Consider the following 24,279-nt stretch of genomic DNA (forward strand, 5'->3'; position numbering starts at 1 on the left):
TTCAAGAATAAAATGGAAGTGCACTAAACATTGTGCTTCTTCTTTCAGGATCCTGGAAAACTAGCAGTTTTAATTCGGCCTTGTTTCGTCATGTCTGCTCGCAAATAATGTCAAAGAAATCAACTCGCTCATGTCACACTTGGTTGGATATGTACGTTCGCAGGATATCATGTCATGTGTTCTTCAAGGACATGTTTTTGTGCCTGTATTGCTCTTAAGGACGTCCTCCTCCTGTAATCTCATGGTGGCAAGATGCCAGGATGCTCCTGGACAACCACTCGGCCAACACGTTTGACGGCGATGTCTCCAGGAGCGTCCTGCATATCGACATTCTGCAGCGGAGCCTTCTGATGGCCCACATAATCTGCAAGGCACGTAGCGGTGATGAAGAGGAGGAAGCGAGCATCACTCTTGACATAAATCGTAAGCAAAGGGCAGCTCTCTTGTGGCCAACAAGCCCGTTCGCACTTCTCTACAAAATACCGGAAACAATTTATTTTGCGTAAATATACATAAATGCCGCAGGGGGTCGGAAGTTCACTAAACTTGTAGTGAGACCTCCTGTTAGACATACTACCTGATAAACTTACTGTCTATAATACTAATGCGTGCGAGTAAAGAAGGGGAAATCTTGGAACGTGACGTCGGTTAACTTTTCGTGCCTTCTCGTGACTGGTGTCTACCTACCTCCCTACTGGCCAAAAGCAACAAAACGGATTTATTCTTGCTTATATAGATAAACGTCGGGCACTCGCAGAAAACAAATTAAAGCTTCCTGAAATGAGGATTTCATCCCAATGCAAAACTGTTTCGCTTAATATGATTACTTTGGGAGTTCCAAAAATTGCTTGGATGAGGCTGCCACATTTCGCAACATCTGTACTTGTTTCTTGTTTATTCTTACCACAATGTTCTTCAGTCAAGACATTCGTTGGTCGCCTGTGGCGTGAAGAGCGGGAATGAAGCGGTACGGGGACGAGCAAAGAAACATTTTGGAGACGACCACGGCAATAATCATGTCCAAATTGCTGTATTGCTTTCTGTAAATACATTTTTTTCTTTTTCGTATTCCCACCTTTGTGAACGAATTTTAGGTATACTTATTTATGCAAGGGTGTTTATTCCAGTGGTATTAGCACCGTTATATTCTTTTTCGTTTGCCTGTAACTTTTAACGTTCATTGTACTAAAATTTCTCCGCCCCTATGTAATGCCCGATGGGCCTCTAGTGTAAATAAAATGGAAAAAAAATGTACTTCGCTGCTAAATGAAAACATACCCCCCCTGTTCCCATTTCGCCTAGAGTTATCTTCATCAGAAAGCTAAAAGAACCTCGGAACTAAACTCAAGCAACTGCATGAGTTTAGGCAAAAGTGGTTTTTCGTTCAGCACATAACGGTTGAGCACACTGCTTCTGTATTCCTGCAGCTGCCTATATGAATTACCTTGAGCGGATCGCGTTCTTTTGTCATCAGTTTTCTTTGTAAGTCTTCATTACCTCTTCATTTCCTCAGTTGGTTTTTGAGGCTTGAGTCTAGCGTTGGGCACACGGCGATGAGAAAGATGGTCGGGGTAAGTTCAATAGTCTTCCCTCGCGAGATTGCTTGATCGGGTAGAGTAAGGTGGCCTCAACCTTGTGAAAAACTAGGCTCCAATCCCTGCTCTGAAGGTGGTTGGCTAGCGAAACTCTGGTATCACCTGATCCGATAGACCAATGTGACGAAGCCTTGAACTGGGTCGTGACGAGCCTGAGGACGGCGTCGTTGTGCATACGGACGTGGCTGTTCCTTTCGTCACTCGTCGTATTCACGCTGCTCTTCAGGTGTCCTAACTGTGCGTGGCTTGCTTTGAGCAGGAACCGCTGTGACCTGCCTAGCCTGAGCACGACGCCGTTGTGCGTGTTGACGTTGCTGTTCCCGTCACCGCTCATTGTGTTCGTGCTGCTCTTCGGGAGTCCTAACTATGCGGGGCTTTCACATTGCGCTATAACAACACCAATAAAACCAATTGCTAGGTGGGTTGTTATTTTACATATGAAAGTGTAGGGACATCACTCCCTCCATCGTATGCTACAGATACCGCTACGAGGAAACTACCGCTTACGCAACCGTCATTTTTGCCGAGAAACGCTTGTGGCGAAGGCTATGGGCGAAGACGAGCTTTGTGGCTCTTTTTTGTTCCCCCGCACGGTCGGGGACGCTGGTGCCGCGGATGAGCGAAGGCGGATGCCATGTGGTGGTGCTGCAAGCAATCCAGCAATGCACAGCGCAATAATACGAGGAATCTCATACAAGTTTTTGAAAACAAAGTGTGTTTATTCTACGCTAATAAGACCAAATGGATGTTGTTCGGAGCCTTTTTAAGAAGCCGACAGGGATTGTCTAATCTCTCGCATTTAATTACGCAAAGAAGAATATTTATCCAACTTTTATAAGCGATATTGTTCAGAATGTCATTTGCGGGGTTTTAGAGAACCGCAAGGTATATATAATGTGTTTATTTTTCCGGCAAAGAGAGAAAGCCGGCGAAATGTGAGAAATGAGATGTCACCATAAGCACCCTTATGCAGGGGACACAAGTGCCATAAAACAGTCTTAGAATTTTCCCTGCCAAAGACGAGTGTCACTCGTTCAGGGTTTGTTCTCAAAATATGCTAGTGACGGCTCTCACTCACCCAAGGATTTCCTTTGGTCGCCTGAGTGCCACAGATGCGTTGCGGTCATTACAGTATTTTAGTGTGAATGATGCGCTAATAAATTTGAATGTTAATAGATGGGAATGTATTATATATTTAATAATTTATAAAAATACAAATGGTAATAAATGTTGAAAATGTTAATAAAAGCGCTAATAAATGCTTTCGAAAGACTTGTTTCAGGGGGCGCAGTTAGCGGTAGTGAAGCCAATGTCTGGATCATGTGCGCTTTAAAAAGAGCGGTGCGGTTTGAAGGTGATTCTGCGACGACAGCGGCATTTTCAATGCCGGAATCATGGTCTTCTACGACTTTTCTTCAACTTAAGCAAATAGTCAGACATAAGAAGCTCTAGCGACTCGTCTTCGGAGCTCAAACTTGGTGATAACGATTGAGAAGATTTAAAGCCTCTAGCGATCGCTTCAGAAAAGCGGTATGTCGCCGGTGCTTCTCCAATTTCCCTTCCACGCATGGAAAACGGAGCATAACAAAAGTGCGCTCGACTTCTGCTCCAAGAAATATCGTACTTAATTTGAACTGTTCTTGTGGTTTGCCCATCTAAGGCTAAAAAAGATGCGCAAAAATAATCGACAGCAGAAAACAACATAAAATAACGACTGGCGATATTGGAATAATGAAAATATTAGACATTGGGTCAATAACAACAATAAAATAAAAAAATCGGGAAATATTGAACATTGTCTGAAAACAAAAACAAACAAAAAATACGTAAAAACATCGCACATACAGTTTGAATAGCAAAGCAAGGCTTTCCTCTCAGGCACGCCGCTCAAGGCAGCACGTATTTTTCAATACATGCAGTTATAATCGAAAACACGGAAGGAACAGACGCGCTCTTGTAATGCGTTGTTGCTGCGCTCAGTGATGCGTCAGGCGGGACAGGGCCCCGGCGGCGGGAAAGATGACGGCCGTCGCCCTGCACCCAGTCGCCTTCGAGAGAAATATTCACATAATAAAGCGAATAGTTTTTAGAAGCGTTCGGCTGTTCGCTTAGATTGACAGTCAGCGTCGATGGTTTCTCCACCATGTCTTCCGCGTTCTTGTTTAATAACTGGATAAGCGGGAAGGTGGCAACATATGCTCCGGCTGGCCTAAGACGTAGTCCGGAGATTGAGGGCCCCCCCTTTCCCTATGCACACGCGCATACACGTGCTTAAAACACACAACCATACGAAGCTTACAATAAACGCAAGCGTGACAAAAACGTTCAGAAGAAGCGAGCCATGCATTCCGCTTTACAGAACAGAAATCCCCGTTTCCTCTTCTTTTGTGTGCGGTGAATCATGAAACGCTGTTTGTACAAAGCGAAGATTCGCAAAACGTAGTCGGTTTCTAGGAGCACCTGGCTTCCTACATGACCCTCTATACTTTACCGTGCTGCAGTGCGCCCGCTGGGAGTGGCCATCGCCCCGCCGGAAGCGGTTCTCGTGGCCGAGCGACCGGCGCAAATTCGCTGCGACTCGTGGGGCTCCCGTCCGGCCGCGAACCTGAGCTGGTGGATGGGCAGCCGGCGCATGACCCGCAGCGCGGCCAGCGTGGACGAGTCGAGCGGCCGCACGAGCAGCGTGCTCGCCTTCACGCCCGCGGGCGACGACCACGGCCGGCGGCTCCGCTGTCGCGCTGCCAACGAACGCGTGCCCGGCAGCGCGATCGAAGACGCGCTCTTGCTGGAGGTAAGTCGTATAGTGCTGACTTTGTAGGCGACTTCGCCGAAGTGGCGCACGTGAAGATACGGCAGTCCTTCGCCGTAGTGCAAATGAGTACGCCGTCATTAGCGCTGGGTTCAAGCTCGGCACTTTTTTTTTTCTGTTGTGTTCGCCAATGCCGACATAAGTGCATAAAGGATCCTCACCGGGATATGGGCGGTTCCAAAATGTGGAGAAGCCGTGAGGAGCTAAAGCCCCTTTATTGAGCAGCCCCTTCGCCCTCGTCGCCTCTCGGAAACATTTCGGCCCTTCTTCTGCTGCATGAATCGGTCTTGTTGCAAATGCTGCGCAGAAAATGCGTGCGGTGGGAAAATGTCGTGTTCCTTGAGGCGTACTCTGTAGTCACGGATACTTTTCTTTGGCATTGAAGGGAAGGCTACAGGAGGGGAGATTCTGCGGTAGTCTTACTTCGCCAAGTATTTCGGAAGCGTTTGACAGTGTTTTTAGTTTGTTATCACACACACTGAATCAGCGTAGCTCTCACGTGCGACTGTTTCCCATTTGCTCAACCACCCTAACTGAAAAGCAGAAAAATAAGTGAAATTTACCGCTCAGTGGTTCAGTTTATCCTAATTTGCTGTTCTAAATAGGAAGCTTGTGTCATTTCTTCCACAGCTTAATGGAACGCGGAATAAAATGTGCAATCATTTGCAGGAGGGCTGTTTGAGTAATTTTGTCACCGTAGCTTGCGCTTTATTGCCACAGAAAGATCCCTGCGAGTGTACAGTACATTGAGAATACAACTAGAGAGCACAACAAGTGAATTTGCTGGTGCCAATGTTTCGACAAATGTACTTGCCTTCGAAAGGGCCATAATCTGCTCTGGGTAATCACGGCGATTTTGTTATCCTTGTCAAAACCCGAGCTTCAGTTATGTCTAACGCAACACTAGTTTTGTGCATGTGGACCCAGATTTGTTTGCTTTGCGAGTCCAACTCCACAATACTGAAACACCATTCTGCATGAGGGAAAACTGGAACGACCTATCTGCCGCCATTTTTTTTCCAATGTAGAGCACAGTCATACGAAAAACTGGAAAATTGTAATGGAGTAAATAATCCAACGAATTCATTAGTAACTATAGTTTGCTTGACTATCTACAAATGAAAACTTATTAGGGCGCATCGTAAAGCTACTATCGTCACTGCGTTGAATTTCCAGTCCTTTACGAGAATTTTGAGTCATCGAACTTGGCACTACATAAACGGTCCGTATATAATTGCGGGGTTAAACGCGACGAGAAATTTCGCTTTTCCAGGTTGAATTTCCGCCCGCGGTGCGACTGAGGGTAGTGGGCGGTTCAGCCGTGGACGAAGGTAGCGACTCAAGGTTCGAGTGCAGCGTCAGGGCACACCCGGGACTGCTGGAACCACCCCGCTGGCTCTGGGAAGGCAGACCGCTTTCGGCGGCGACCGCTGGTTCGCGGCACCGCGCCGAGAGCAACGGCACCCTGCACGTGCTCACAATGCTTGGCGTCCGCCGATCACAGAGAGGGCGCTACTCCTGCCTGGCGAGGAACGCCAGGGGAAAGGCCCTCAGCGCACCGGTCATTCTCCACGTGCGCTGTGAGAATTTCAGTGCTTTCTTTTGGTTGGAGGTTACGATACGTTCAGTCTACGCTCGTGGCAGTGTTAAAATAGAAGGTTAAATTCTGGGTTACACCACCTTGCTCGCCCGCAGCGAGGCAGCACACTGGGCGGCTCGAGGCCTTACGGACCGAGCCGCCGCCTCGGCCGCGACGTCGGGCGAGGGGTGGGAGTGGGAGGATCGCCTGCCGAATTACAGAGAAATCACACAACACTACAGACTGGCGAGGTGCAAATTGCGGCCACCACACAAGAAAATAAGAGACAAGCGGTCACTCAGCGACAGCTGCAGACACGAACGTTTCTCAACCCGATGATCTTGAATCTCTGTTAGCCAGGGCTTTAGTAGTCAAACCATTGTAAGTTTTGTGAATCCAAGGCAACCTTGGAACACATGTTATTGCAGTGCAAACAACGCGGGAGGAGGGGGGGGAGTCCCGACGGGGACGCAGCCTCGAACCGAACGCACTGGGAGACTGCGCCGCTCAGCTCCACCCTCGAAGAACAACTCTGGGCCGTCCAGCGGGCCGAGGAAGCCACCAGAGCTCAAGGGATAGTGGCTGACGCCTAGGCGGGGATATTCGCCCAATCACGGAATAACTGGGACCTTTAAATGAGGTTATTCTTCTTTGTCTTCTTTAAATTCTGGGTTAAATTCGAGAGTGGTGTCATCCTGGAAATTAATTTCAAATGGATGCTTCTTACAAGCGCACTGGCTAGAATTCGTAAATTGCAAGGTGTCCCATAAAGTATTATTTAAGAAGTTAATTACTGAATTTTTGTTGATTAGTTGAATATGTGTTCCGATTTCTCGTGCTGGTAACGTCCTCCTCTTCGAATAATTCTGCTCAAGGACAAGAATTGCACGATCTGCCACAGGCGATTTGGAAAAAATTCTATAAACTTAAACTTAATCATCCTGTATACGACTGCAGTCTGGAAAAATTACATAGACATATTTATGTTTACGGGTATGTTTCTTGCGAAATATCTTCGCACTAGGTATGTACTCTCCCCATGGCCTTACAATAATGAAACAGCATGGAAGAAGCCATAAAAATGCAATTACCTTTTCCACTAATGGTTGCGCGAGCACGTCTAGATTTTGAATGCACGTGCCGCGTTCCGTGACACTGCCCAAGCGATCTCTTGTGCGTGGGATGGTAACGCATATGCAGAGGTCTTACTGCATTGCTCTGTTATGGCGTTCCTTAGATCCATGCTCTGGACTTCACTGTCTACAGACGGTCCGGCTGGAAGCACATCGCAACCACATTGGTGACTCGCAAACGCTCCCCTCACCCCCCCCCCCCCAGCTAGACACCTTGCCATACTCTCGGTGACGTCTGAATGCTCAAGTTTAACAGCAAAGCATTTACACACCAAAAAAGCGTGGAAAAGGAATTCACAGGCAGTTGAACGAAACATTGCGTTATATCGTAACGCTGCTTCTCCAGGCGACAGCTTCAAGATGGAGCGTCACGGATCTTGTTTAACTCTTAAGCCGGGGCACTGATGAGAATATGTGCAGTACCGATATTCGCAGTCGTCATAAACACCTTTGGAATTTCCTTTTCCGGCAGAAAACTTTATTTCAATGAACTTTAGTATACACACAGAAGAAATTATTAAAGAAGATGAAAACCAATACAATGCTTCATTATCTAGTAGGAATGCTCAAATGCATTGCCTTTTCAGTGAAGGAATAACAATGATAAATATTTTGTCTGTTTTGTGTACTTTTACTGCATTATTCTTTGTTTTGCATAAGAACTACAGCAGATTTTTCGCAGAAATCATGACTCTCTTCTCAAAATTATTTTTCTCGTTTTATATGATACAAACATTTTTTGTTGAATATGTGCCGCAAAAAATGGTGACGTGTCTTTTTCTAATACTACACACAAAACATACAAGCCGCAGACATAACACTAATAGTATGGCGGGATAAAGGAAAACTCAGTATAGTGATAATGATTCACGGATCTGGAAAGTTGATCTTAGTGTTAAAGCACACTTTCAAACTGCGTTCTTACGCAAAACAGCCTGTTCATATATTAAAATAACTGGGCTCCAAACCACGCTGTGAAGGTGGCTGGCCAGTGAAGCTGTGGTATCACCTGATCCGATAGATCAATGTGACGTAGCCTTGAAATCGGTCCTGCCAAACCTGAGTACGACGCCATGGTGCATATCGAAGTTGCTGTTCCTTTCATCACTTATCGTATTTGCGCCGCTCTTCGGGAGTCTTAACTGTGTGTGGCCTTTGCGCAGCACTGTCAGAACACAAATGAAACCGTTTGCTAGACGGTTTGTCTTTTTACATATCAAAGTGTTGTTACGTCACTTCCTGCTTCGTATGCTGCAGTTGGCGCTTCCCGGCAGCTGCAGCTTATTCTACCGTATTCTTTAGCGGGAAATGCTTGCGGCGAACGCTATGCGCGAAGGCAAGCTTTGCGGTTCTCTTTGTTTTGTTCCTCCGCACCGCCAGTGCCGCCGCTGCCGGTGATGGATGGATGGCTGGATGTTATGAGCGTCCCCTCAGCTCTTGCCACCAAGCCCTTGCTACCATACTGCCTAATATCCTACCTAGGTTAAACAATGAAAAAAGAAAAAAAAAACACAATGAACTACGACGCCTAAATTTTCTGATCGCCTATTGCGAACTGTGCTTTTGTACGTCGCCGTCTTTTGTCGTTTTCCTACTTTTCTTCCACCAATCCTCCAATCGCCTCTTACTAATTTCGATTGCGAACATGTTTGCTTTACCACTGTTCCCGCTGAACCCAAGGGCTTCAAGAAGGCCAGTAGTGCCTAAATCGACCGCTGGGTAGACGTCCTCACGTTCTAATAAAACATGCTCCGTCGTTTCCCTAGCTTTACCGCAGCAAGCACATGCTTCTTCTTCCTTCTTATATCTCGTTTTATAGGTGCGTGTTCTGAGGCATCCCGATCTCGCTTCGAAAAGTAATGAGCCTCACTTTGAGTTATCATAAATGGTTTCTTTCCTGATTTCGTTTTTTTCTCTTAAGTGGTTACTCATGGCAGGTTTCTTTTCCATTGCCGCCACCCACGAGATTAATTCAGCCTCTCTGACTTTCCGCTTGACCTTCTTTGTTGCTGCGTTGCCCACCCTACAGGCCGCATACTTGCTGGTAAGCCTCGTAGTTCTTTTCCTCCACTGTGAATCAATGTTTTTCCTGTACAGACACCTGAACACTCTCACAGCCCATTTACTTTCTTCCATATTCCTCAGCCGTTCTTCATACTCAATTTTACTGCGAGCTTCTCTCACTTCAAAACTAGTCCAGCCCATATCACCCTGCACAGCTCCATTTGTAGTCTTCCCGTGAGCGCCCAATGCAAGGCGACCCACTGACCTTTCGTTCCCGTCGAGTCCTGATTTTACCCCTGATTTAAAGCAAACAACCGCATTTCCGAAAGTAAGTCCTGGAACCATTACACCTTTCCACATACCTCGGAGGACCTCGTACCTATTTTATCCGCATAGCGCTCTGTGCTTCATTATGGCTACATTTCTCTTCCCCTTTACTGTTATGGTTATGGTGGGGATGCGAGGAAGCGAGTGCCATCTTGTGGTGCTACAAGGAACCCAGCGGCGCACGGGGCGCGCCTTCTGCTGTTATTGGTTGAGTTTTTGCCCACGAGCACGACAAATGCATTATGGGGTAGAGATTAATTACTAGAGGTAATTAAGTACTAGAGGTATACAGCTTCGCCGTAAAAGTACTTACATTGGTAAGCTGCGAATAAGAAAAAAAATTGTAGGGAAGCTCATGTTGCCCTTCAGAACATATTTAAGTGAAGTTGATGGTGGCGAAAGGTATCAAAGCAAAAATATTTTGGAGGAATACTATACACTAACTGTAAGCAACCAGACACAAGGTAACGAGGCCTGTAACGAGGCCTGGACATAAGTTTCACATTTACATGCTAATGACAGCAACGGACACGCAATGTCCACTGTGTCCGCTGCAGCTTTGCTTTCGAATATTTAATCTTTGAGTAAGTTACTATTTCAACTTGATTTTATTCGCGCACATTGTTGCGGCCAGTACTAGAAAAATTCCGGCAGCCACAACTCCACTTGAGGGTGAGGCGATCCGAAACATTTTCATTTTAATAGCAGAAGAGTTCTCATGAGTAATTTCTGTTTTCTGGAGCGAAATTGTGACTGCAGTTGTAACATACGTACCAAATGGTCGTATGTGCAGCGGTAATACGAGTGGTTCTCAAAGAAATGTTTTATTACATTGAAGGGCTAGAAATGATTATACACTTTATGTTACGCGATAATACTATCGTGTAATATAAAGTGCATAATCATTTCAATCACTTTTCTAAATTTGTGGGGCATTAAATTTTTGAATGCCCTTTCGTTCAGTAGGTTTTGTGATTTCATTGGCTGCAAAAAGTTGTGCGCTTTGGATCGGTCCCTGGCATCTGCTCTAACTTTTCGGTCTTGATATTGGTTTCGTTGAGGCAGCGTGGCGTCACCGTTGGGCGATCCACTTAGTTCCAGTAGGGCATCGTGAACTTGAGGTGTCTGAGCCGCATAATAACGACGAGTGGCACAAAAAAATAAATCATGGGGTTTTACGTGCCAAAGCCACTTCCTGATTATGAGGCACACCGTAGTGGAGGACTTCGGAAATTTTCACCACCTTGGGTTCTTTGACGTGCACCTAAACCTAAGTGCACGGATGTTTTCGCATTTCGTCCCGATCGAAATGCGGCCGCCTTGGCCGGGTCTCGATTCCGCGACCTCGTTCTCAGCAGCCCAACACCATAGCCACTGAGCAACCACGGCGGGTGACGAGTGGCAGAAGCGCGCTTGCACTTACCGATACCTGTTGGGCTAGTTGGTTCATAATATTGACACGTGTACTTATCTTCATCGGGCGACCACGTTTCGCCGCCTAACAAATGTAATCGCACAGCGTGGGACGCGCCTGCATGTATCCGAAGTTTCTGGAAAGTTATCGATGCTTCTATCCACTGTCTGTTGTTGCCGAACCTTGTGTTATCTGTTTTCTTCACCTGACACGAATGGTGGAGAACTTTGTGGAAGGCACGCGGGTCCGAACGATAAGTCTGGAACATTCGGCGGCTGCTCTATAAAAGCCGACGCGCTTGACCCACTGATCAGATTTTCGACGATCGCCGACCGTGTTCGCCGCTATCGTTGTGCTATAAGTGTAGCCTGTCTTGTGGGCACAGGCTCGCCCAATAAAAGTTAGTTTTGTCTTCTCACCAGTCCGCGCCAACCACCTTCTTGTTGTCTCGTCAGGACTTCGTCCAGAAGTATTACACGCCCTACATGACGATCCGACCGCTGGACACCTCGGATTTTCCCGAACACTATCGAGGATACAAGAAAAGTATTATTGGCCGCACCTGACCGCCGACGTCGCCAGTTATGTCAGAACATGCCGAGACTGTCAGCGACGCCAGACATCGCCGACAAGGCCAGCCGGATTACTACAGCCAATCGAGCCTCCTTGCCGACCATTCCAGGAGATCGGGATGGACTTGCTGGGACCCTTTCCGACGTCAATAACCGGAAATAAGTGGAACGTCGTGGCGACGTACTACCTCACCCGCTTCGCTGAAACTGAAGCACTGCCGAAAGGTAGCGCAGCCGAAGTGGCGAAATTCTTTGTCGAAAACATCCTGCTGCGACATGGCGCCCCAGAAGTCCTCATCACCGACAGAGGGACGGCCTTTACAGCGGAGCTCACCCAAGCCATTCTGATATACAGTCAGACAAGGCACAGGAGGACAACGGCCTACCACCCGCAGACGAATGGTCTTACGGAGCGGCTGAATAAGACCCTCGCCGACATGCTAGCGATGTACGTCGACGTCGAACACAAGACCTGGGATGCCGTCCTGCCGTATATAACCTTCGCTTACAACACGGCGGTGCAAGAAAGAACACAGATCACGCCGTTTAATCTGGTTTACGGCAGGAACCCGACGACGACGCTCGACGCCATGCTGCCCCACGTCACTGACGAAGAGAATATTGACGTCGCTAGCTATCTCCAGCACGCCGAAGAGGCTCGACAGCTCGCCCGCCTACGGGTCAAGAACCAACAGAGGACCGACAGCCGACACTACAACCTCCGACGACGCTTCGTCGAGTACAAGCCCAGCGACCGTGTTCGAGTTTGGACACCGATACGCCGACGAGGACTGAGTGAGAAACTATTACGCCGCTATTTCGAACCCTACAAGGTCATTCGACGTATTGGCGCACTGGACTATGAGGTCGTGCCTGACGGGATTTCGCATTCACATCGGCGCCGCACACGATCTGAAGTGGTCCACGTGGTGCGTCTGAAACCCTTTTACGGACGCTGACGAACTTCCTTATTTTGTTTTCTTTGCTACGGGTGTTTTTCTTTATTACTTTCATTTGTATGCAGCATCGGGTCGATGACTTTCAAGAGGGGGGTATTGACACGTGTATTTATCTTCATCGGGCGACCACGTTTAGCCGCCTAACAAATGAGCATGGGATGCGCCTACATGTATCCGAAGTTTCTAGAAAGTTATCGATGCTTCTATCCGCTGTCTGTTGTCGCCGAACCTTATGTTAACTGGTTTCATCACCTGACGCGAATGGTGTAGAACTTTGTGGAAGGCACGCGGGTCCGAACGATAATTCTGGAACATTCGGCGACTGCTCTATAAAAGCCGACGCGCTTGACCCGCTGAGCAGATTTTCGACGATCGCCGACCGTGTTCGCCGCTATCGTTGTGCCATAAGTGTAGCCTGTCTTGGGGCACAGGTTCGCCCAATAAAAGTTAGTTTTGACGTTCACAGTATTGCAACTGTGTTCTACGTCCCCACCACGTGATAATATGGACTGAAATCTAAAAAAAAAGTCCGAAAGAGACGCAGGCTTACTTTTACGTTCCTCGATACCGGACGGGGTAAGAAGCTTCTAGGGATGAGGCATTTTGGAGAGAAATGGTCCTGCAGACGGAAGTGGAGACTCTACGCAGCTCCCAGGGCACGTTGAAGTGGAAAGGTGTGATCCGCTTTTTACAGCGAAGCTGCGTATGACTAGGATTCCGGGATTCCTTCGTCTTCGTACCCAAAAAGTCAACCAATCAAAGCGGAAGGCCCGCGCTGCGTGTGCCGCTGGGTTCTTTGGAGCTCCGCCACATGGCGCTGGCTTTCATATGTAAAAGAAAAACCCGCCTAGGAACGGATTTCATTTGTGTTGTGGTAGCTCTATGGAAAGGCCACGCATAGTTAGGGCTCCCGAAGAGCAGCGTGAACACTATGAGCAGGGACGAAGGGAACAGCAACGTCAATAGCACAAGGCCGTCGTGCTCAGACCTGGCACGACCCAGTTCAAGGCTACGTGCCATTGTCTTACCGAAATAGGTGATGGGGTCACTTACACGGGCCTAGGCCACCAAGTCTCAGTCGTCACTTAGATTGCAAGCCACCTAAGTCAACGTCAAAAATTACCACTGGTTCAAGAACCCCGCGCGGTTTTCTGAAAAGCTGAGACCTGATATGTCAAGCAATATGTGATTATACGCTGTTTCGCTTACACTTGAGGCCCTCTCAAGGCGTTTGATAACTCTAGCAAGTTCGCGAATGCGGTGAGACTAATGGCTAAAACATCCGTGCTACAATCTACAAGAATGCTTCGAATTAAAATTAGTTGTAGCTTGTGGTCTGTGCGTCGACGGATCTGTTGCTCCTGTCAGAGCTGCGCACACCGACGGGAATATACCGTCCGACAAAAGGGAAATCAGCAGCTATGCGTGTGGGCATATTGCCAAGCGAGTAGTTTCGTTTTTGCCGTATGGTACGTGCTTAAGTTGGGCGGTGGTACACTGCTGAACATTGATTCAGCAAAATGCCATTTTTTATTGCCCTCACGTCTTGATTATCCACAGGTTTACACAGGCAGAGTAGCAATTTGTAGCCAAACAGATTCAAAGGCGGGGGAAAAAAGTCATCGATCATCATCATCACCGCCATCATCATTTATTCGTGGGACATATCGGCTCGACCCACGATTCTCCAAGGAAGGTCGTTAATATTAACTCCGCCAATAAATGCAGTTGTCGGTGAGGTGTCTTTTTTTTAAGGCCATCCTGTTTCTTCACTGTTCCCGTGAACAAAAAGAGAACTGACCTGGGGCCAGACGGTGCTCCAGAGGGTTTTGGTTTTTTGACATAGGAGTAATTGTATCGTGGCAGTGCGAAACGTATAACGCTCTAAGCACCTACTTGCCCTACCGCAGACGCACCGCGATGTGTACCCAATCAGCGGCACGAGTACCAGGCAGCCCTGCACCAGACGGTGCTGGTGCGCTGTCGGGTGGAGGCCGAGCCCGCGGCGCCGACCCTCTTCGGGTGGACATTCGCCGGTGGACCACACGAGCAGCCACTCACACTGCTCGACCACACCCGCTCAGCAGGGGGGCTCGAGAGCCATATACGGTAACCGACGGAGTATTCTCATATAGGGCGCTTTAAAATATACCCAAAGCAGCCACAAACCTAGGGTTACTAACTCAATGTGACATATTTTGCTCGTATCTCGGTAACCCAGAGTTGATAAAAATGGTTGACGCGTTTAGAAAGAACCAGCAGGCTTTAGCAATTAGAAGCTTGATGTATGCGAGTTTGTGTAACATACCTGAAGAAAAAACAGCCCAAGAGAGACGAGGACGAGAAGACAGGTACATCGGACTGGCGCCCGTCCGTTGTACCAGTGTTTTTTTTTGTCCACGTCTCTTTTGCGCTGTTTTTTGTTTTTCTTTAGCAATTACTTTGACTTTAAAATCATATAGTGCCTCAACGACGAGCTTTTACAGTGAACCGCGAACTCCTCGCAAGCTACTACTCATTTGCCATTCACCTTGCCTCTGTTTACAGCGATAATTCCTGATCTGGCCTCTCTGAGTATTTAATTATTGCTTGCTTGTAATTATTGTTTGTATTTAATTATAGCCTTTGTACTGAATTATAATAAACATGCACGGCAGCGCCACTGTGAGAGTCCGTGAGGCAGGTAATAAACAGTATATAATACCTAGTTACCAATGAACGAGACAGCGACGTGTTTAATCCCATTAGTTTCCCACCCTCACATTGCCGCAGACGCATGTGTTTTATTCACGGCAGCAGTGGGGGTAAGGTGGGGATGTTACATACCCGAGAGACATAATAATTGATGTCAGTTGGCGCACTCTAGCCTGCTATTCTGCACTGAGGTCTGTCCAAGCACACCCGTGTATGCAATTTCAAAAAGAAACTGAAACAACTTTCAATCAGCATTAAAATATTAATATCTCTCAAGGCAAGATTCAATTCAATTTTATTTCGCCGGCACTTATCACATGATAGCCAAGGAGCCTTCTGTATAAGCTATATCTCGATAGCTGGACGCCTATCATACCTTGGAGGCATTGCAGCCACATGGATAAAGCAAAATGAAAAATAATATAAGATAGAGCTTAACAATAACAATATAAACGTGAGCATAACACGAGCAAAATACATCATCGTCAAGAAAGCAAATTCAGTGTGTGGGTCCGTCAAGTCAATCGCAGACAAAGAAACAAAGAAAGCAAAAGAAAATCATTCAATTTAAAGTACACATGAGTCAACACAAAATAATGAAATAAGAGTACCCACGTATGTCAGTTTGTTTTACCTAACAACCCTATTCATCTAGAGAAATAAAATATTCCAAGGTTCTTTTGTATGTATTCGTTTCAAGAATGATGCTATTCGCACACAGAGTTTGAAAAGCCGTGGTAGATTATTTTTCATAACTGCCAAGCGTATTGTTTGCTATTGCTTCAATACACCATTTATTGATTTGTCTGCTTTCATAGACCAGGTCGCGATTTCAAATATTAAGAAAATGTAAAAAAATATGTTTGGGTCGTTTCGCGTTTGAAGGTGATGCATAAGTGATATTCATACAACTTCACAACTGGAAATACTTTGTATTTAATAACAGGTCTTGAATGGTGATGCATCATGAAAACATTTGCGACAATTCGGATGATTCTTGTTTTGCAAAATATATTTTCTTTTTCAAATTTTCCTCTGACATGTTTTGCCATGCTAAACGTCAATATCTTAAGTAAGCCTGGAAGAGTGATGGATAGAATACCATCAATGTGCTGGACGGATGGGGTTGATTGAGGAGAAAGATGCCAATGGTTTAAGATGTTTTGCTGAAGACATGACTAACATGATCATTTCAGGACATTGTATCGTTAAAAACAGCTAGTGTTTTCAACGTAGCAACAATTTATAATGCGGAAACGAAGTATATTTCTTTCTTTCGTTGAATAGTTATATTCCTTGCCATAAATATACAAATTTTAGTTTTCGCAACATTGACATGCAAACCATTTATTTTAGTCCATTCATATAACATTTCGCATTTAATGCTTTTTGCATATAACGCATTTCAAGTGCGTGATTTGTAGTGTCTGCAATGACATCTAACTCATTATTGGAAAAGAACATGCGCGTGCCATCCACGTATATTATGAATTCACGTGCATTGTTAATAAAGATGCGGAAAAGAAAAGGACCTATTATAGTGCCACGAGGAAAGCCGCATATACCTGTGTACAATTTTGACAGGAAACCATCATAGCTGACTGCGTGTTCGCGGTTGTTGAAATATCATTTCAGTGTAACTCCTGCGGGGCCTCGAAAACCATAGGAGTCAAGTTTACTCATTGAAAGGTGGTCATCAAAGCCATAAAAAGCCGGCGGGAAGTCCACAAATACCCCTACTGGTATTTAACTGTGTTCATGTCTCTCTGCAAGGTGTAATTTTTCTGTTCTAGAAGCGCAGGTTCTGCTAAAAGATGTTGTCAAAAGCCGTATAGGTCATTGTCAAGATGTGATGTTCTTTCTAAAATTTATGCAAACAATGATATATTTTTGTGATCATATTTAGAATTGTGGGTGTACAGATATGGGCCCATAGTTTCTTAATTTACATTTTCCACTTTTTTCTTAAATAATCACCGCTGCATGAAGCAGTTTACATTTTATGTGACTCTTTAGGTGCGTCTGCATGAGCCATGTTTCAGCTCTAAAACGTACTTTTCCTCTGTTTCTTGCTGTATGCATTTTCTGTGCTGGAAGTGCGTTTAAATAATCAGGTAATTGACTATAGAGGTACATGTTTTCCAAAGCAATCTATCGTGTCGTTGTCGTGCTCTATAAATGATATATCGTCATTCCTTGAAATAAGGAGATCCCTTATATTTGCTTTAGTTATTTCCTCATATCAAGCCTATTCAGAGGCCGAATTAAAGGGTGAACAATGCCTGACATGTTCCCAACCCCGTTAACTTAAATGCACCACAATTGAGCATTTAACAGTTCGGGCTGATATGCTATGTATATCATTCAACACTGGCTTTGAATGACGACTAAAGTCTTATTCTCAGAGGATGTCCGCGTTGAAGAACCAAGATGCATTATATACAGCGTTCACGATTCGAGAACGTAATACGTTCTCAAACTACGGTGAGCTGAAGCTTTTGTAAACATTTTGTTTAGGCCGATTCAAGGTGGCCTGTTCTCATCAGCTATGACTACACTGTACACTTGCATATCTCGCGATGCGCGGGTACCAGATAACCTATACTCACTTTTAACGTAAACTAAGTGCAACCTTTAGTTAACCCAGAGTAGTTAATCCATTAGCGCATGCTACTTTTGAGCGTTCCTAGTCCGACTAACATCTTTGCTATAGAAGAGCTAGCCGACCTAGGTCTGAAAAAGATTCTTTCGAAGGCTTCTGCCGACGTGGTGTTATGCTGCAGGAACATTTATTGTGACCCAGTCAGTTGTTTTCAGGTGCAAATTGTTTGAATAAATCAAAGAACAAATTAATGAAGGTCATAAAGTCAACGAATTATTCAGTGAATGGTTGATTTAATCAATCAACCTTCCGCAAACGCAGCTACGTGCCCCGAAGTGAGTTGGACTACGGCACGCTTGCTTGCCTGGCTAGCAACACTGTTGGAGCGGCCGAGGCCCCCTGCTTCTTCTCGGTGCTAGCGCCGGCGCCGAGGTGCCGGGTTGTCCAGCCGGGACCCCGGCTCGCCTGCATCACGGCGTCACCGATCATCCAGGGTGCCTTCCTTCTCGTCCAGCTGAGGGACCCCCGAGGAATACTCCGGGCCTCTCTCAGATCCGCGCAGCCCGTAATTCTGGTACACTGTGGCTTCCTTAGCCGATCGCACGTGTCTAGTCTATTTATTCATCAACTTATGCATTCATCAGTATCACGGCAGGATATTGTTACAAACTTGATAAGGTCAAGTGGTCATCGAACTCATCTTCACAGTTTATCGGATATTACGCTAATATAAATAGAAAAATTTAGACGTTTTGTATTACCATACGTTAAGCGTTCCCGCCCGGCAAAACGAAGCAGATAGGAAGCATAGGCTGATACAGAAAGGTAGCACGAATAGATCTCCTTAGGTCAAATCTGTAGCACATGAGGTAAAAGAAGTAGTGAGGAGGAGTGGGAACAGTAGGACGTTTTCGACTACAGGTGTAGCTAGCCTTTCCAAGGCATAGCGACAAAAATGCCCAGAGTTCGTCGGAAACAGAAAGCTCCTCCACGATGAATTGAAATTTCAGTATCAGCAGCTCCAAGCGCTGAAGTGTAGAACTTACTTACTACCAGATGAAGACGAGAGTCGTCAAAATATTGAGTCGTGTCCGAAACCATCCTTGCTCTATCACTACTAATCATGTTCTTATGCAAGTCCCAATAGCCTTATCACAAACATCGCGAGCATTGAAGACACTTTGACGGAAAGGAATGTCCACCATTATCGCATAATACGCAAGTCGGGGACCCAATTCTTTATCGACCTGACACGAGCGCCACTTGCCGCTCTAAAATGCATGATTACACATGCATATGCACAAATTACGTTTGCATGAATCCGATAAGGTCAGGCAAGTCGGCTTCTGGAGCCGAAAGAAGGCCGTCCGATACACGTATGCACAAATAATGAGTGGAGTGGAATATGCTTCATCTGTATGGGACTCTGGACAGGTCACACTAGAACTCAAGCTGGAAATTGTGCAGAATCGTGCAGTTCGTTTTATCTTGTCCAACTATCCTCGTTCGGCTAGCGTCACCCAAATGAAAACGTCTTCAAGTGTCATTTTCTACCATAACCCTAATCTTCGCTCCCAATGAATTCCAACCAGTACCCTTCATTTCTCATAGCCGAAATCACCTACAAAAAGTCTCAGTTCCTATTGTAACACTGTAACATGTGCACAACCGTATTTTCCAAGAAATTGTAGAGAAAGGAATTCCCTACCCGCATAATTCACAAGCATCACTGATTCTATTCAATTTAAAAATGCCCTTACAACGCTGATTACCTAATTACAGCTTTTGTGTTTTCTCTATTACCTGATTTTAGTATCCTGTTTTTGTTTTCTGCCTAATATTGTTGTTCATCAACTGTCTTATAAAGCTGTAAGACAATTGCTAGGATTTGAAATCCTTTTTCCTCTACTGTTTTATATTCTTGTTATGAAACGAGCGTCATGTTCTTTTTCATTGTTGTGAATTGCCCTTCCCTTCTGAAGTGTACTCTTTACCCTGAGGGTAACATAAGGATAGAAATAATACCTGCTACACCGCACGCTGTGGCCCAAATAGACTAATCGCTTGGACCATTAGGTATCGACTCGTGATGGTGGTCCCGTCGTGAGGACTGCATTGTGATCATTCCAGCTTTTTCATCTGACTCTCGTCATACCCTTGTTGTCACGCCATCATCGCCATTCAGTCGTCGTGCATTCCTTTTCGCACCACCATCGTGATGTCATCTTGGTTGTTCGGTCATTTTCATTCCAGCTTAGTGATGTAACTCTCGTCATGCTGGCGTCGTCGTGCACTCCATTCCGACCGAGTGGTCCAGGTTGTAAAATTGCTCGGCCAGCAGGTAGTGGTGATGATGACGTCGTGGTCAATGCATCGTCGTCATTCCAGCTTTGTCATCCAACTCTCGTCATGCAGTCGTCATCACGCAATCGTCATCACACAGTCGTCGTCATGCTGTAGTTTTACCATCTTCATCACTTCCCTAATGTAATCCCATTGTCGTCATACCATCGTCATCATGCTCCCTTCGTCGTTCCGTAGGCGTCAATCTTTTTTCGTCATTTTATCGTGGTGGTACTGTAATTTAATGGAAATTATGCGGCCCTTTTCATGCCGTCATCGTCAGACAGCTGATATTATGTATACGTTTGAGCAAGTAGTTCATTATAAATTGTAGAAAACGGAACGCAAGAGAAGGATAGCAGCCTTTTCAGCATGAGGGTGAGGGAAGGGGGATAATTTTTTTATTGATGAGAACAAGAGGGAGGGCGAGTGACCATTTTTTTTTTTTGCAAAAAGGGGAACAATGGTTGATCCTTTGTGACTCGCAGGCAGCTTTGTCTTTACTTCATAGTGACATCAGCAATTATAAAAACACGGCGCTAGTTAACGAGATACTTAAGGAACTCACAAAAGCAAGTGAAGAAAATCGCACAGGAATGCTTCACTGGATACCTGGCCCCTTCAGTATCCCTGGGAATGTTGCAGCAGATAAGGCAGCTGGACAAGCGCATGTTATTAACTCCACACATGGTCGCCCTCTGAGAGAAGGCGAATTGCGCCACGTACTTAGACAGATATCAGCCCGTGGTTGCAAAGTGACATGGTTTGATCAGAACTCGAAATCTTCAGATTTATTTCATATTTTCTCGCCCATGATTTTATTTCACCGTTCACTTTAATTTGAAATCCCGTCCACATTAAATTCGACCAGAGTCCTGAAAACACTGATGCACCGTCTGCAGCTCGGTACCGCGTACAAAAACGCTTTCTTTATTTTATTTTTTATTCACATTACCCCTAAGACACGAGGGTATTACATAGGGGGGGGGGGCACAAACATGAAATATACACAAGAAAAAAAACTACATCAAATAAACATACACACAAGAAACACAAAATAAATAGATATGAACAAGGGGTATATGCACTTAGTCATGAAAACACAAGAACATTTTACATAATATGTTAATATGTGCATATATCTAAAGTAATATCTAATCTGCTACCACTAACCGATTCCTTGCAACAAAGTTTGGAAAGATGGTAAGTTAACTTCAGTAGCTATGCGTGATGGTAGGTTATTCCATTCTATTATTGTGTGAGGAATAAATTATTTTGCGTAGAGCGATGAGCGGCACATTATGCGTTTTACATTGTTAGCGTGGTCACGGCGCGGGAAAACTGCAGGGGGTGGTGAAAAGAAGTCATCGTGAAGCGTGGAATGGTGATAAAGTTTATGAAATAAGGTTAGGCGAGCAAACTGGCGTCGACGTGATAGTGATTCCAACTCGGCACGTTGTTTTAACGATGTGACGCTGGTGAAGCGTGAATAATCGGAAAAGATGAAGCGAACAGCACGGTTCTGCAGAGATTCAATGTTGTTGATTATGTATGCTTGATCGGGATCCCATATGGCAGAAGCATATTCAATTTTTGGGCCGATCAGCGTGATATAAGCAAGTTTTTTTAAGTGCGAAGGTGCGTGCTTGAGGTTACGCTTAAGAAGACCGAGTGCTCGGTTAGCTGATGCTAAGACGGTGTTAATATGGTAATGCCAAGTTAAGTCAGACTGAAGATGAAGGCCAAGATACTTGTAAGTTGGCGCAAGTTCTACTCTAGCATTATTGAGAAAGTAGGTGGTAGGAAGTCGAGTGGAATGGTTCATAAATGACATTAGCTTGGTTTTAGACGTATTTAAAGACATTAACCACGAAGAGCACCAAGCGGTCACCGCATCAAGATCAGTTTGTAAGGAAAGTCGGTCAGCGTCATTACTAATATTACGATATATAACACAATCATCTGCGAATAATCGAATTCGAGATGAGACACATTTTGGTAGATCATTAATAAAAATTAAGAAAAGTAGGGGACCGAGGACGCTACCCTGGGGGACTCCAGATGTTAAAGGAACAGAACAAGAGTTACAACAATTAGCACAGGTAAATTGTTGTCTGTTGGAGAGAAAATCTTTAATCCATGCAAGAACGTCTGGGTGAATATTTAAGTGTGTTAATTTGATTAGAAGCCTGTGATGAGGAACGCGATCAAAAACTTTCGACAAGTCAAGAAACACTGCGTCAACTTGGAATCCTTCGTTAAATGCGGAAAATATATCGTTAGTAAATCCGGGGAGCTGAGCGTCGCATGAATAACCCCTGCGAAAACCGCGCTGGTACTTGAAGATGATATCATGGTCTTCTAGGTAGTTGATGACTTGTGTGTGTATGACGTGCTCGAGAAGTTTACATATGTTGCTATTTAATGAGATAGGACGATAGTTAAGTGGGACAGAGCAATCACCCGATTTAAATATTGGTATTACTTTAGCTATTCGCCAGTCATGAGGAATAATGCCAGATGATAATGATTGGGAAAACAGGGCTGATAACACTTGAAAAATGTTTAAAGAAGCGTTTTTAAGTACCTTGTTATTGAAACCAATGTGATCAGAGCTAGTAGTAGTTTTGAGGTTATTCAAAAGGGCAAGAATACCAGAATCACTGATGACAATTTCTGGCATGGAAATGTTAGGCAATGGCTCTAATATAGGCGAGGAAGTTATATCTTCATTGGTGAATACTGATGAAAATGTATCGTTCAGAAGCTGCGAACACTCAGTTTCAGTGACTGGTTGTCCGTCAGCATTAATTAGTACTATATCAGGATAGGAACTCGGATTGATAATGCGCCAGAATCTATGAGAATTATTGGTTAACACAGTAGACGGGTCGTGAGTGAAGAAATTACGACGTGTTGTTCTAAGCAGCGACTGATACTCCTTATCACAATTTTTGTACTTGTTCTATGATGACAGGAGACGTGTGGTCATAGCTTGGCGGTACAAACGTTTTTTCTTATTATTAAGACAACGAAGACGATGTGTGAACCAAGGTGAATTTTTATGATGTCGGATGGTGATGATTGGCACATAATTATTAACAAGGTGGGACAAGGTGGTTTTGAACGACAGCCAGTTTAGTTCGATTGAGCGTGATGAATACTGAGCCAGGAAGTTTTCAGAGAAGGTGTTTAATTCCGAGTTAATCATCTCAAAATTCGCGCGATTGTAGCAATGAATTCGCTTAATAGTAGTTTTCTTTTCAGTAAATGGATGCGTGATGCACCCGGTGATAATGTCGTGATCGGATAAACCATTTAAATGCAGTATGTCAGAAAGAACGTCCGGGTTATTTGTTAGGACAAGATCAAGGATATTTGCCGTAGTAGCGGAGCGACGGGTAGGACTAGTAATAAGTTGAACAAAAGAAAAATCTAAGCAGGAATGAAGGAAAGTGTGGGCTTCTTTATCACTGGAATTAACACAAAGAGTGGGCCATTCAATGCTTAGAAAATTAAAATCGCCAAATACGAGGAAAATAGAGTTTGGAAAACACACATGTAAGTCGCTGAGTATTCTATGGAATTCACCCGAGAATCCATTAGACATATCGGGCGGCCGGTAGAAAGCACCAATAATAACATCAGTAACTCCGAATTTACACCATATCAATACACATTCGAGGAAAGTATCAACAGCGAGGGGAAGAGCACATAATTGTTTCTTTGTGGCTATAAGGACACCTCCTTCTTTTCTATTTATTCTGTCCCACCGGAAAAAGGAAAATTCAGATTCACTCAGAAGAATGTAATCATCAGGAACGGCATCGTCCCGCCAAGTTTCAGTCAAAACTAGAAGCGAAACGCACGTAGAATCTATGAGCGAAGAAAGGGCGACACTTTTGGAAAGAACACTTCTGATGTTTGTGAACAGGAAATTGGTATTATTCTTTAAATTATGACACATATTTGCAAAAATAACGTAGATTTTGTAGATGACCTATCAGCCGGCACAGGTCATACTGTGGTGGGATGACGAACTGGCACAGCACGGTTACCCGCGACATCCCACACATAGGTGTCATTATTGATGTGCAGCTTGTCGAACGTTACGCGCACACGGTTACCTTGTTTTTTAATTGATCGAGAGAACTGCAGAAGTTTCCGGCGTTTATCACGAACGGCTTGGGAATAGTCGCGTCCTATGCTGGAACCTGTGTCCCTCAGCTTGCTGCCTTTACTTAAAAT

General features: G+C 45.1%; 1 protein-coding gene across 1 annotated transcript in view; it reads left to right on the forward strand.

Annotated features, from left to right (window-relative positions):
• The first annotated feature begins 242 nt into the window (after window positions 1–242).
• The window catches only part of LOC142583689 (nephrin-like), a 31,866-nt gene continuing 7,829 nt past the window's right edge, over window positions 243–24,279 (forward strand). Inside the window, exons 1-5 of the mRNA XM_075694176.1 lie at window positions 243–423; window positions 4,097–4,386; window positions 5,678–5,984; window positions 14,303–14,501; window positions 18,010–18,262. Coding sequence (XP_075550291.1) covers window positions 261–423; window positions 4,097–4,386; window positions 5,678–5,984; window positions 14,303–14,501; window positions 18,010–18,262 — 1,212 coding nt within the window. The 5' untranslated portion in view covers window positions 243–260. The remainder of the gene's footprint in view (window positions 424–4,096; window positions 4,387–5,677; window positions 5,985–14,302; window positions 14,502–18,009; window positions 18,263–24,279) is intronic.

The sequence above is a fragment of the Dermacentor variabilis genome, chromosome 5 (assembly GCF_050947875.1).
Source record: "Dermacentor variabilis isolate Ectoservices chromosome 5, ASM5094787v1, whole genome shotgun sequence".
Classification (NCBI taxonomy): domain Eukaryota; kingdom Metazoa; phylum Arthropoda; class Arachnida; order Ixodida; family Ixodidae; genus Dermacentor; species Dermacentor variabilis.